General features: G+C 53.5%; 1 protein-coding gene and 1 long non-coding RNA gene across 4 annotated transcripts in view; both read left to right on the forward strand.

Moving 5' to 3' along the window:
• LOC111947103 overlaps positions 1 to 3,826 on the forward strand; it is a 15,157-nt gene extending 11,331 nt beyond the window's left edge. Inside the window, exons 2-3 of one of the 2 annotated variants that reach the window (XR_002872921.1) lie at positions 1,595 to 1,884; positions 2,010 to 3,826. This is a non-coding gene — a long non-coding RNA (uncharacterized LOC111947103). Of the gene's footprint in view, positions 1 to 1,594 lie in introns of both variants that reach the window. The other variant, XR_002872920.1, reaches the window with a different exon arrangement.
• Positions 3,827 to 7,506: 3,680 nt separating this feature from the next.
• Positions 7,507 to 12,824, forward strand: unc93a (unc-93 homolog A). Of its 2 annotated transcripts, XM_023953143.1 has the most exons (9): positions 7,507 to 7,623; positions 8,281 to 8,468; positions 8,545 to 8,726; positions 8,845 to 9,074; positions 10,514 to 10,639; positions 10,719 to 10,930; positions 11,004 to 11,139; positions 11,219 to 11,350; positions 11,426 to 12,824. In XM_023953143.1, the coding sequence occupies exons 2-9, from the start codon at positions 8,379 to 8,381 to the stop codon at positions 11,713 to 11,715; spliced, it is 1,398 nt and encodes a 465-aa protein (XP_023808911.1). In that variant the 5' UTR covers positions 7,507 to 7,623; positions 8,281 to 8,378; the 3' UTR covers positions 11,716 to 12,824. The 2 variants fall into 2 exon arrangements, with proteins under 2 accessions (XP_023808911.1, XP_011492620.1); XM_011494318.3 differs by lacking the exon at positions 7,507 to 7,623 and having other exon boundaries at positions 8,087 to 8,468.
• The last annotated feature ends 1,575 nt before the right edge of the window (positions 12,825 to 14,399 follow it).

Raw genomic sequence — 14,399 nt, forward strand, 5'->3', positions numbered from 1 at the left:
GGATGCATGGATGGATACATGGATGGATGGATGCATGAATGGATGGATGGATGCATGGATGGATGGATGGATGCATGGATGGATGGATGCATGCATGGATGGATGGATGGATGCATGGATGGATGGATGGATACATGGATGGATGGATGGATGCATGGATGGATGGATGCATGCATGGATGGATGGATGGATGCATGCATGGATGGATGTATGGATACATGGATGGATGGATGCATGAATGGATACATGGATGGATGGATGCATGGATGGATGGATGGATGCATGCATGGATGGATGGATGGATGGATGCATGGATGGATACATGGATGGATACATGGATGTATGGATGCATGGATGGATACATGGATGGATGGATGCATGAATGGATGGATGGATGCATGGATGGATGGATGGATACATGGATGGATGGATGCATGGATGGATGGATGCATGCATGGATGGATGGATGGATGCATGCATGGATGGATGTATGGATACATGGATGGATGGATGCATGAATGGATACATGGATGGATGGATGGATGCATGGATGGATGGATGGATGCATGCATGGATGGATGGATGGATGGATGGATGCATGGATGGATACATGGATGGATGGATGGATGGATGGATACATGGATGGATGGATGCATGGATGGATGGATATATGCATGGATGGATGGATGGATGCATGGATGGATGGATGGATGCATGGATGGATGCATGGATGGATGGATGGATGCATGGATGGTGGATGGATGGATGGATGGTGGATGGATGGATTCATGGATGGATGCATGGATGGATGCATGGATGGATGGATGGATGCATGGATGGATGGATGGATGGATGCATGGATGGATACATGGATGGATGGATGGATGGATACATGGATGGATGGATGCATGGATGGATGGATGGATGAGGGATGGATGGATGTGGATGGATGATGGATGGATGGATGGATGGATGGATGAGGGATGGATGGATGAGGGATGGATGGATGAGGGATGGATGGATGGATGGATGTGGATGGATGAGGGATGGATGATGGATGGATGAGGGATGGATGGATGGATGGATGGATGGATGAGGGATGGATGGATGGAAGGATGGATGCATGGATGGATGGATGGATGCATGGATGGTGGATGGATGGATGGATGGATGGTGGATGGATGGATGGATGGATGCATGGATGGATGCATGGATGGATGCATGGATGGATGGATGGATGCATGGATGGTGGATGGATGGATGGATGGTGGATGGATGGATGGATGGTGGATGCATGGTTGGATGGATGCATGGATGGATGGATGGATGCATGGGTGCTCTGCAGCTCTGCAGCCTCCCATGTGCTGCATGTCATGTTAGGACGCAGCGCTCTTATGGCGCTGCGGGGCTTTGCATCATCTGCATCTCTCCTGCATCATTTTGGCATCATGAGGAAGCTGCTTCAGCCGTGCAGCAGACATGACCCCCCCCCCCCCCCATGGTTGCGTCACAATGGCGTCTTCTGTGCACAGACTGGCATTCAAAGCAGCTTCTGTTTTTAGATCCGTGCATTTGAATACATTTTCTCCTGCAGAGGCCGTTCACGTTGTAACCTGACAGAAGCTGGACGAGCCGACCGTGGCACCCAGGAGGAGAACCGGACCGGATGGACCGGGACCTTCATCCATCAGAAGTTTCTGTACTACAAGATGATTCATGAGCAGAAAAACAGAACTGGGGAGGGAACATTTCAAAGAGGGGGGTCCCAGGTCAGGGCCCTGTTGCACCCCGTGAGGATGAAGAGGAGCCGTTTGTCCTCCTCATGACGGCTGGAGGAGCTGAGTGAGTTTCTTCCAGAGGACGGGCGCCGTTGGTGGTCAGAAGGTAACAGACGCTTTGATGCTGATAAAAACCAGGAGCTCATTGGAAGGTCAAATGGTCACATGTTTATGGACTTACAGTAAAGTTTCACACGTTTCAAACTGAGACTCTTTGGTTTCCTCCTCCAGCGGTTCCTAGAGGAGGAAACTCCTCCCTCCCTGCAGGGATGCAGCGATGGAATGGAGGAGGACACGCAGAGAAGGAGGCGGCGTGAAGCCTCTGATGAGTGTGACCTCCACTGAAAACAGCTGCAGGGGGTCAAACCGGACCTGCAGGGTTTGCTGCAAACAATGGAAACAAAAGCATGAAAAAGCTGCTTTCTTCTGTTTGAAATAGATCATATTTAGAAATAAAAACCCAAATCAAGGGAATTATCAATACAGAAATGATAGAATCCCCTCAGAATGAAGGATCAGAGCGGTTCTGGTTCTCCAGAAACGGACTTTGAGGCTGTCCAGAACCTCTTTAGCTGCTCATCTCCACAGAGATGTTCCATCAGAACCGACAGAGGACGATGACAGAACCTCAACCTGGAATCAGTCGATGGAAAGGACCGGGTGGTTCTGAGGAGAGAAGATCTGGACTGATGAAGGTCCAAACCTTCCTCCTCCCTCCCAGCTGAGAAACTCAGCTTCTAATGACACTTCAGCGGCCTACATTTCCCACAATCCTCAGCGGCACGGTCCATTGTCAGATCCTTGCACCACAGACTCCTCCTGCAGGAGCCCTGCTGTCAGCGCGTCTCCTCAGAACACCTGAGGAGCTGCAGAGCGAGGAGACGGCCCCTTTTCTTCCTGGTCGCTCCTAAACCTCAGCATCTTCATCTCTGCCTCCTGACTCTCACCACAGTCTTCTTCACCCTTCCTCTGAACACTCTCCTGACCTGCTTTCACAGGGAGGATTGTTTGCCTCTGAACAGCTGAGATGACGACTCATTTCTGCCATCAGCCTCTAGACCCGCCTCCAGGGGCGGAGCCTCACTGATCTGAGAGAAGGCCTCCTTCAGAAGAAAACCTTCTGTTTCAGGACAGCAGAGAGCTGAAGCTGTGACCATGACTGCTGTGGAAACGACACGCACTGTTCCCTGTGTGTGGGTGTGTGTGTGTGCATGTGTGTGTGTGTGTGTGTGTGGGTGTATGTGCGTGTGCGTGTTATTCAGCCACACAAAGCCAGTGTTTGGATCAGCATCTCTGCTCTTTGTGCTTCTGGGAAACAACAGGAGCAGCTCTGCAGATGATGCATCATGTCAGCAAACGAAACAATGGATCCTCTGGTGTCCCCCTCTGACCCACACAAACACACCCAGACAAACACACACAAACACACACAGACACACCCACGCAGAAACATTCTTTGTTTCTGTAAATGACCAAAACACTGACCTCATCAATCTGAGACGTTTCTTTTTCTCTTCTGGATTCATCAACGGTCATCTCTGGTCACACGCCGCAGAAGAACCTCCCACCATCAACACGCCGACTGTAAAGCAGCGGTTTTCACATGATTCATCCTAAGAAAGCCATCCCAAGTTCACCTTCGGACATAACACGTCAAGAGTCGCCACAGACAATCAGCTTTCACAGAGAGTTTTATGCCGGATGCCCTTCCTGACACGACCCTGCATTGTATCCGGGCTGGGGACCGGCACAGGGATTTGATTGTACTCAAATAAATTGAAAAACATCTTTAGAATAAACTCAACAAAAATCTGTCAGATTTCTATTCTGATGTTCTCTTTTTGACTAGAAACATTAAAAGTTTGTCTCCTTTCAGCTGATGCCACCTCCATTCACAGAAGGAAAATTCCTGTTTCAACAGCACCACCACGCGGCCGCGGCAGAAACTGCAGCTTCTGCAAATTCAACCCACTGTTGTGACTATTCTGTACTTTAAACAAGAAGTAAACATTCAATTCATAAGCAGATGATTAAAATAGTATAAAACATTTCGGTTCTCTTTACTGCTGTGATTAATCTCCCTTTGTCCCACCGACATACCCCCCCCTCACGTCCTCCTTCATCCATGAACCTCCCCTTTCCTGACAGCCCCCCCCTCAACCTCCTTTCATCAACATCATCATGGCCCCTCCTCTCACGTGTAACGTGTCCAAACATCTCCATCTGCTTTTAAATTAATTTAGTTGTTTCTGAGGTGGAATAAATGACCCCCCCCCCCGACCCCTAGGAGGGTATGGGATGGAGGTGTGAGGGTGGTGTCCATCCACCCTCCCCCCTGCATGAGCAGATCTGCTCTGAAGAAACTCCCAAAGGAGAAACATCTGGGCTTCATTAACCACCAACCTTCTCATGGACTAAACCATCTGCTGGGAGAAGAGGGGGGGGGGGGGGGGTAACGTTGCTGTAACCCTTGTGCTATCCTAGGCACTTTACCATTGGGAGTGGGGTCATCTAGACCCACTAGACAGAGCTCTGAACCTTTTTTCTTCAATGATTTGTGATCTTCACTGGTGTCCATGGATTACATGAAATCTTTCCACCTTTATCCACCTTTGTCATGGTAGGGAGAACACCTCAATGGAAGGGGGGGGTCATAGTAGGCAAGGGTTACTAGATGTTGGTTGAATTCTGTTAATCTCAGTTTATTTGAACGTCTTTGATGCTGATTTTCATTATCGTCCAGAAAGTTATTGTTCAAACCAGAATGGGGGGGGGGGGCAGCGCCGTAACTTGTTAGCTGGAATCTGTTTTGACTGATATTCATGTTCCCAGATTCAGCTGGATGGTTTCTCACTGATCAAAGCATAAAAAAGGTTTTAGGAGGAGAAACTTAGGGGTGGGGGTTGGTGTTCTGTCTGGAATGGGGGAGGCAGATCAGGAGGAGTTTGTTTAGAGGAAAAGGTTAGTCAGAGAGCACCAAGTGGGAGACGGTGGAAGGACGTTCTGCAGGTGGAACAGGAACCTCCATGGACCAGGATGGAGAACAGGTGTAGCAGCCAGAGATGAAGATGAAGGTCTGAGGTCCTCTGAGGGACCAGGATGGATGATTGAATCCATCAGAGGAACAGATCATGGATGTTCTGGAGATCAATGCAGGGAAGGAGACGTTTGAGAGGAGGAAGAGGGAGGAGATGAGGGAGGAGAGGCCAGCAAAGACCAGAGAGGAGGATCATGGGAGAAGCTGAAGATGATTGGTGTCAGTGAGAAGCCATTTTCCTTTGATTCATTTTCAACTCATTTGAATAAAAAGTCTATCGGGACAGTTAGGAAACACAACGATCAAACAATAAAGGTTTATGTTTATGATTCATGGATGTGTAATTCTAAGCCTGATGAAGATGACGTCACTGAGGACCTGAACCTCCACAGACTCATTAGAGAAACTTCTCACACGCGTGTGGAACCACACCCATGAAGGTCCATAAAGGTCCATATCATGAGGTCTGGATCTGGACTTTTGTATGACTCATGTGTTTGACCTATGACCCTAAAGTTCCTCCTCCCTGCCACGTGGTGAAGGTCAACAGATGTCTGAGGGTTCTCCTGGAGGAACCAGAACCAGAACATTCCTGCTTCTTCTTTTGGTCTTTGCAGAGATTTGACTGTTTCAAGTTTCTTCAAACGTTTCAATCCAAAAGTTGTCGTTTTGGAGCCTTTTGTTCAAATCAGCGTTTCTTCAAGTTCTTTCCCATCAGTCCATTTTTCTCAGATTTGGGCCACGCCCCCTCCTTGCAGGAAAGTTGGAATTGGGTCCAAAACATCTCAGCTTTTCTTGTTTCTTTTTTCAGATCCAGTTGTTCTGATGTGGTTCTGGTTCCTACAGTCCAGCAGAACCTCAGATCTTTGGGTGACCTTTGACCTGATGAGCTTAGGGTCAGGGATGAGAACCGCTCAGATGTTTCTGAACTGAGAATCAGAGTTTTCCTCAGTGGAGATGAATCCTGTTCAGACCGAATCCTTCCCCAGGCTGGATCTGCAGCGGCGGCTCGTCTGCAGCGGCGGCTCGTCTGCAGCGGCGGCTCGTCTGCAGCGGCGGCTCGTCTGCAGCGGCGGCACGTCTGCAGCGGCGGCTCGTCTGCAGCGGCGGCACGTCTGCAGCGGCGGCACGTCTGCAGTGGCGGCACGTCTGCAGCGGCTTGCCTGCAGCGGCTCGTCTGCAGCGACGGCACGTCTGCAGCGGCTTGTCTGCAGCGGCTCGTCTGCAGCGACGGCACGTCTGCAGCGGCTTGTCTGCAGCGGCACGTCTGCAGCGGCGGCACGTCTGCAGCGGCGGCACGTCTGCAGCGGCGGCACGTCTGCAGCGGCGGCTCGTCTGCAGCGGCGGCTCGTCTGCTGCGGCGGCTCGTCTGCAGCGGCGGCACGTTTGCAGCAGCGGCGGCTCGTCTGCAGCGGCGGCACGTCTGCAGCGGCGGCACGTCTGCAGCGGCGGCACGTCTGCAGCGGCGGCACGTCTGCAGCGGCGGCACGTCTGCAGCGGCGGCACGTCTGCAGCGGCGGCTCGTCTGCAGCGGCGGCTCGTCTGCTGCGGCGGCTCGTCTGCAGCGGCGGCACGTTTGCAGCAGCGGCGGCTCGTCTGCAGCGGCGGCACGTCTGCAGCGGCGGCACGTCTGCAGCGGCGGCACGTCTGCAGCGGCGGCACGTCTGCAGCGGCGGCACGTCTGCAGCGGCGGCACGTCTGCAGTGGCGGCTTGTCTGCAGCGGCTTGTCTGCAGCGGCTCGTCTGCAGCGGTGGCACGTCTGCAGCGGCTCGTCTGCAGCGGCTTGTCTGCAGCGGCGGCACGTCTGCAGCGGCGGCACGTCTGCAGCGGCGGCACGTCTGCAGTGGCGGCAGGTCTGCAGCGGCTTGTCTGCAGCGGCTCGTCTGCAGCGGCGGCACGTCTGCAGCGGCTTGTCTGCAGCGGCGGCTCGTCTGCAGCGGCGGCTCGTCTGCAGCGGCACGTCTGCAGCGACTTGTCTGCAGCGGCGGCTCGTCTGCAGCGGCGGCACGTCTGCAGCGGCTTGTCTGCAGCGGCGGCTCGTCTGCAGCGGCGGCTCATCTGCAGCGGCACGTCTGCAGCGACTTGTCTGCAGCGGCGGCTCGTCTGCAGCGGCGGCTCGTCTGCAGCGGCACGTCTGCAGCGACTTGTCTGCAGCGGCGGCACGTCTGCAGCGGCGGCACGTCTGCAGTGGCGGCAGGTCTGCAGCGGCTTGTCTGCAGCGGCTCGTCTGCAGCGGCGGCACGTCTGCAGCGGCTTGTCTGCAGCGGCGGCTCGTCTGCAGCGGCGGCTCGTCTGCAGCGGCACGTCTGCAGCGACTTGTCTGCAGCGGCGGCTCGTCTGCAGCGGCGGTACGTCTGCAGCAGCTCGTCTGCAGCGACTTGTCTGCAGCGGCACTTCTGCAGCGGCGGCACGTCTGCAGCGGCGGCTCGTCTGCAGCGGCGGCTCGTCTGCAGCGGCGGCTCGTCTGCAGCGGCGGCTCGTCTGCCGCCATGCAGAAACTTTATGATGTTATGATGCTCCTTGTAAAAAGATTTTATTTCTGCAGGAAGTTCAACTGGATTTTATATGAAAAGGTTTTACCACCTGGATGCTGCTGGACACGCGGACGCTGTGGCGGCGTCCGCGTGTCCAGCAGGAAGTCGTCTGCTTTAGGAGCGTCACCTGACTGCAGGTTCCCTCAGGATGTTTGTGTGAAACTCAGCCTCACTTTGATGGTTTAGTCACTTTCATCCTCTTTTCTTCTAAAAACAGGTGAATCTTCTAGAGGTAAACAGAAGCTTCAGGAGATTCTGCTGCTTTTCCAAAAGGTAAATGACCTGAAAATCCTTCAGCTGTGATGCAAACGATCCCGGTTTGTCTCATCCTTCAGCAGAAACCTCAGAACATGAAGGTTCTTCTTTCAGCTGGACGATGCGCTTTATTTTGAAAAACCACAGTTATTTCAAAGCTAGATGCTTTTTCATTTCCGTTGTTTTGTAAAAATGTTTTTTTTATGTTTATAAAGACTAAAGTTGATCAGAAAATGTAAACTGAGCAGCTTGAATGAATTCTGGAGTGAAACCTTTAAACCGTTTCTGACAGGGAGGGGTGCGCTAACCTTCAGCTCTAACATGTGAAAAAAGCTCAGAGTTGAAAAAGATGCAGAAAAATCTCCAAATGAGCAGCTTCTGGAAGTTCTAGAAGTGTTTGCCCCCCGTGGGGAGGCGTGACGGCGAACAGGCGGGGTGTCCCTCCAAACAGGCCGTCGTGTCGTAAAACGGAGGACGTCGTAAAGATGGGGGGGTGAACCTTTGCTCCGCTCCTTCCGCCAACATGAGGATGAGGAGCAAAATAGGCCCGTAAAGCTGAGGAAGGAGGAAAGGAGCGAGCTTTTACGGCCTGATAGGACACAGATAAGCTGGAAGGCAGAGACTCGGCCCCGCTGGGGTCTGGACTTTGTTCTGACTCATCTGCTGGTTTATCAGAACCTCCTCTCAGTTTCCTCCTGGACGCCGGAGCTGCCGCCCGCGTGAAGATCTTCGCCTTCAGCATCCCGACTCTCACGCCGTTTTCCTCAGAAACCATGATCAGCCGGAACTTCAAGAACATCCTGGTGGTCTCCATCGGGTTCCTGTCGCTCTTCACGGCGTATGGGGGTCTGCAGAGCTTGCAGGTGAGTCAGGCAGATGGAGCCGGCTCTGAACCGGTTCTGTTCACGTTTTAACCATCGAACCGTCGGTTCTGAGCAGAGCAGCCTGAATGCAGAGGAGGGGATGGGGGTGGCGTCGCTGAGCGTCATCTACGCCTCCATCATCATCTCCTCCATGTTCCTGCCCCCCATCATGATCAAGAACCTGGGCTGCAAGTGGACCATCGTGGTCGGCATGGCCTGCTACGTGTCCTACTCCTTTGGGAACCTCTACCCTGGATGGTACCCCCCTTCCTTGACCTTTGTCCTGAATCAGACTGACATCAAAAACAGCCTTCAGGTCAAACAGGTGAGACTTCAGAGCTGAACCGCTGTCCCTCTTCCGACATCGTTCCGGCAGGTACACCCTCATCCCCACCTCGGTGATCCTGGGTCTGGGCGGCTCCCCTCTGTGGTCGGCCAAATGCACCTACCTGACCATCTCTGGAAACATCCAGGCGGCCAGGGAGGGGAAGAAGGGCTCTGACGTCATCAACCATTACTTCGGGATCTTCTTCTTCATCTTCCAGTCGTCCGCCGTGTGGGGGAACCTCATGTCGTCCCTCATCTTCGGACAGGACACGGCCATCGGTAAGCAGGCCGCCGGCCCTGACCTGTGTGGTGTGATACGTTAAAGCACTGCCGGCTTTGGACCTCAGCAGAACCGGGTCATTTCCTGTTCTGCTGCTGAGGCTCATCCTGTGACGGCAGTCGGGTCCTCCAGAACCGAAACCGGCCCCCAATCTGACACCAGAGTGTCACGGCTCACAGCAGGAAGGGCTTTTCTCTGCACAGGGAACTTCAAAATAAAACAGGAAGTGTTCTTTTATATGTCTGAGGGTGTGAGGGGGGGTTATCCTGTGGATTTACTGCTTTCTTATCAGGTTTTATGAGGACGGTTCCAGTTTCTGGGAGGGAAAATACGACTGCCTGCACGCCGAGCTTTACGAGGCTCCAGCGTCATAATGATCCATAAAGTCAAAAACCTTTTTTATAGACTTTACAGGTTTCTCAGAAAGGCTGTAAAATCATTTTATCGAGGATCAAGAAACGTTTAAACGACTTGAAATGATCTTCTAAGTTCTGGTTATGATGTTTCTATTGTTGCTTTACTGATGTTTTGAACTCCTCAGAGGTTACCATCCGTGTATCATGTTAGTGTACGTCAAGCAGGAAACAGCTGCACCTCATCCTCATCATGCCACCACCACCGCCATGCTTTACTGTGGGGGAAGTCAGAGCTGACTCCACAGTTCAAATCTTCTTTCTGAGTTCTCCTACTGACTGTTTTTGAGAACTGGTCTGAGTGGCTCCGCCCCCCTGTGGTTCCAAACAGGAAGTGGCACCAAGAAACCAGAATCCCATAGACAGACTCATTGGATTGGTCTGGAGAACCGTTCTGGATCTGAGACCTTTGTCTTAACACGTTCTTGATAATCTGGTTCTGGTTCTCAGAAACAGTCGATGGTTTGACCCAAACACGATCATTGTTTACCAACTCTCTTGAGAATTCCTGCGTGAAGTTTGAAAATCCCAAAGTTCCTCCAAGAAATCTACTGTCAAGGCCGGATGACAGCAGACCAGTCATCTGCGGGACTAAAGGATGTCCAGGACCTGCTTCATCAGCGACCTCAGAGATGTAAGCTCCGCCCACGGCTCTCTCCCCTCTAAAGACCGTCCAAATCCCAAACTGACCAGACGAGTTCAAAAGGACGCTGGAGATGAATCTGCATCCAGACGGCAAATGGAACCAGCCTGGATCTGCTCAGGTCAACCATCGGACTCCACCATCTCCCAGAGGGACCGCCGCCGCCGACCCCCCTGAGGGCGGGCCCATGGAGTCAGATCTTCTGCCACCTTCCTCAGAAGTTCTCATCACATCTTCCAGTGTGTTCAGTCCTCCGCTGCATCAGTCAGAGGATCATGGGAGATGTGCAGTCGCCCTGACCCTTGGCCGTCTGCGCAGACTCTACTGCTGAACTGCTGGTCTCTGTGGATGCGGATTCTTGAGCTTTTTGTCTTTTCCACAGCTGACATCCCAGAAGAGGTGCTGGCGTCCTGCGGAGCGGCGGACTGCGGCCTCAACATCTCGGTGAACAGCACCGCCACCAGGCCGGCTCAGAGGCTGGTGTGGACGCTGGTCGGGTGCTACATCGGTAACTGGGCCGGCCGGGGTTTTGGGGTGGAAGTGGCCCCCGGTCTGAGTTGAACCCGCTGTTGTGTGTGCTCCTTCAGGCGTGGGGGTGCTGGCCATGATCATCATCGCCGTCTTCCTGGACAACATCGACCAGGAGCAGACCAGCCAGTTCCGGGAGAACCGGGAGCCGTTCTGCCACACGTTCCTGGCCACGTTCCGGCTGCTGAAGGACTGGCGGCTGCTGACGCTCATCCCGCTGACCATGTACAGCGGCTTCGAGCAGAGCTTCCTGTCTGGGGAGTACACCAAGGTGAGGTGGGTGGCAGCATTTCCGGTTCCGGCGCTGTTCTGGAGGCCGTCACGGTTCTGTTTGGTCTCCACAGAACTACGTGACCTGCGCTCTGGGAATCCACTTTGTGGGCTTCGTGATGATGTGCTTCGGCGCCTCCAACTCGCTGTTCTCCTTCCTGTTCGGGAGGATTTCTCGGTACACCGGCAGAGCGCCGCTCTTCCTTCTGGGTAACACCTCGTGTCTCCGTTCCGACTGACCCGTGACGGTCGGTCGGCTTTGGTACTGATCCGGTTCTGTGATGTTCAGCGGCCTTGGCGAACTTCTCCTGCATCATCGCTCTGCTGTTCTGGAGGCCCCACCCGGACCAGCTGCCGGTCTTCTTCGTGTTTCCCGCCCTGTGGGGGATGGCGGACGCCATCTGGCAAACCCAGACCAACTGTAAGAGAAGGAACGGAACCGGCAGATCCTGCCGCCGTGACTGGATGACGTGACCTGCTCTGCTCTTCCTCGCAGCTCTGTACGGCGTCCTCTTCCCCAGGGAGAAGGAGGCGGCCTTCGCCAACTACCGCATGTGGGAGTCGCTGGGCTTTGTCATCGCCTTCGCCTACAGCACCTTCCTGTGCCTGGAGTACAAGCTCTACATCCTGCTGGCGGTTCTGGTTCTGACCGTCATCACCTACCCGGTGGTCGAATACTACGAGCACAAGAACCCCACGGAGCCCGTGGAGGAGGGGGCCTACGAGAGCCACAAAGGGGGCCTGGAGGAGAACTCCGACAGGATCATCGCTCAGACCAGGATCTAGAGGCTGAGGAAGAACTGATGAAGAGGAAGATGGGCTTTGTTTGCTTCCTTCTTCTTCCTCCAAACCCAATTGGACTTTTCCGGTTTTCATCTGAGGTTCAGAGGATCCAGAACCCCAGAACCGGACCAGCAGACGTGTAACGAACTGTTCAGAGATGAAGGAGCTTCTGATGGACTGAAGCTCTTCTCTGATGTCACATGACCCCCCCCCCCCCCCCCCCTTCATGTTCATTTATTAAATCCTTGAAAAACAATAATAATTCTTAATAATAATCATTTCTGGAGGTTTATAAATAATTGAACAGAATTCAAATTCCTGACCCCCCCCAGCAGAAGATGTGGGTTCAAAAACCTGCAGGGGGAGGAAGGACCCCCACCGCCAGCAGGGCGGGCCACTCCAGGCATGGAGGGCTGCTGGGTCCAAGCCGGATTACCTGGCTCAGGTGTGTCAGGGCAATCAGAACATGGCAGAGTGAGGCATGCTGGGAACCGTGCAGGAGTCCCCGTCTGTCAGGATCCAGGCCTGGGGGGCCGCTGACCTACATGTCTTCACACCAGGCTGCTGTTGAAGCTCCTGATTGGCCAAACACACCTGATGCAGGTGATCAGCAGCAGATGAGACAGGAAAAGCAGCAGGAGGCCGGCCCCCCAGGCCTGGAGTCTGACACCCCTGGTGTGCATGAAACGTCTCCAGGTTCTACTTTGTTCAGGAGTCTGGAGGACCTGAGGCTTGTAGAATCTGAGATGAAGCTTTCTTCCGTCCAAACGGATCCCAGTGGAGGAAGCCTCCATGGTCCTTAGCAGGGTCCTGGTTTCTGGAGGCTCTTCAGGTCCCTCAGAGTGAAAGTGGACCCAGAACCAGTTCCCAGAACCACACCTTCAGGGCTCTCCAACCCCTGTAGCTGACCCTGCTTCAGTAGCTGCTGCTCACCTGGATCAGGTGCGTTCGGTCAATCAGGGCGTTCACTCCGTCCAGCCAATCGGGGTCAGCTGCAGAACCAGCAGGGTCGTCCTTCAGAAAGGCCTGTCTGGGATTCAAACCCACACCTTTTTATGGTTCATTTGCTTTGGAGAACAGCTTTGTATAAAGATCTGAGGGTCAAAGGTGAAGTTCTGATCCGTTTAGCTGCCAAAACAGTTTAGAGGACCAGAACCAGAACTCCCTTCCTCTGCATTGTCACTTTGTTGGTCCATTTAAAGAACTCTGTCTGGATGTGGAGTATGGAGGGCTGTGCAGGAGCGTCTTCTGGAAGCCGCTCAGCATCAAACATGTGACAGACACCAAGCTGTGCGTTTCAAATGGTGCTTTTATTGCAATGTGTAGCATTCCCACATTCATAGATGTTATAGGTTTGTTAGTCAAAGCATCATTTCCTCAAGGTCGGCATCCTCACCTTGGAGCGAAAGCAGAGGGATCAAACGCACGGGGTGTCCTGTGTTTGAGTGTTCTAGAGACGTGGGTGTGAACGCCAGCAGCCCCCGCACATCCAAGAAGAACCCGTCCAGTACAGCCCAACAAAGAGCTGTCTGCCCCCCCCCCCCCCCCCGCGGGGTCTGGGCCGGACACTGATTGTCTACAACGTCCCAAAGCAAAGGTGGGATGTTGGACGTGACGGTCCACACCTGTACGGGGCTGGAGGGGGCGGAGCCAAAGGAAACCCAACATCAGATTCTCCCAGGTGAAGGTTGTGGCGTTTGAGCCGATGGCGCCTCAGAAACACCAGCGTCCAATAGAAAACCGGAACCGAGCGGTTCGAGGGATCATAGCGCTTTGATAGACTCAGATATTTATATGCATTTGTACACGGGAGACGGTGGAACCTTGGTCTTTGCATCAGATCCTCCACCACACACACGCACACACACACACCCGCACACACCCACACACACACACACACACCCGCACACACCCGCACACACCCAGACACACACACACACACACACACACACAGGAAATGGTGACTTTTTTCCCCCAAAGGCAGCGCTTCCATCATTGCGAGGACGCTGCGGCGCCGTCAGACATGACAAACTGCAACCTGTACGCAGCAGAGCCCACTTTAGAATAGAAACAGGTAGGGGGCGGGGCTAAAAGGATGGTGGCCAGGTGAGGGGGGCAGGAATGTTCTGAGCAGAGGAAGGGGGGGGGGGGTCACCTGAAGAAGACCAGCGTGGCGTTGGGATCCGGCCGTGAACCTTTCCACTGAGAGGCGGGGTTTGTGTGTGTGGGGGGGTCTTTTCGGGACGTACCTGTCCGACTGGATAAAGTGCAGAACTGGATTGTAATTTGCAACTTCCTGGGATTAACGGATCAAACCGGTAAAAAAGTTTGTTCCACAGAAAAACTATCGGTGAAAATCAAACCAACGTCTTCTTTTCCCTGGTTAACGAGCTCCTTGTTGGTAAACAACAACAACAAGGGGGTGGGGGGCATATTTACAGAGGCACCTGGAGTTTGGTATCGAGGGGCTTTTAAGGAGGAGGCTGGAAGCGGAGCGTGGGGGGGTCAAACATCTGCTTCCAGGTGAGTTCAAGGTGCTGATGTCACATGATCTCTGCATGGGGGGGGGGGGGTTGCATATGAAACCATTGATGAGTTGAAGCTTTGGTCATTTCTCATGGTCACACACACACACACACACACACAGAAAACCAAGGCTCCACCCCCCCAGCCCCCACCTGCTTAGA

Source organism: Oryzias latipes, chromosome 24 (assembly GCF_002234675.1).
Source record: "Oryzias latipes chromosome 24, ASM223467v1".
Taxonomy (NCBI): Eukaryota; Metazoa; Chordata; class Actinopteri; order Beloniformes; family Adrianichthyidae; genus Oryzias; species Oryzias latipes.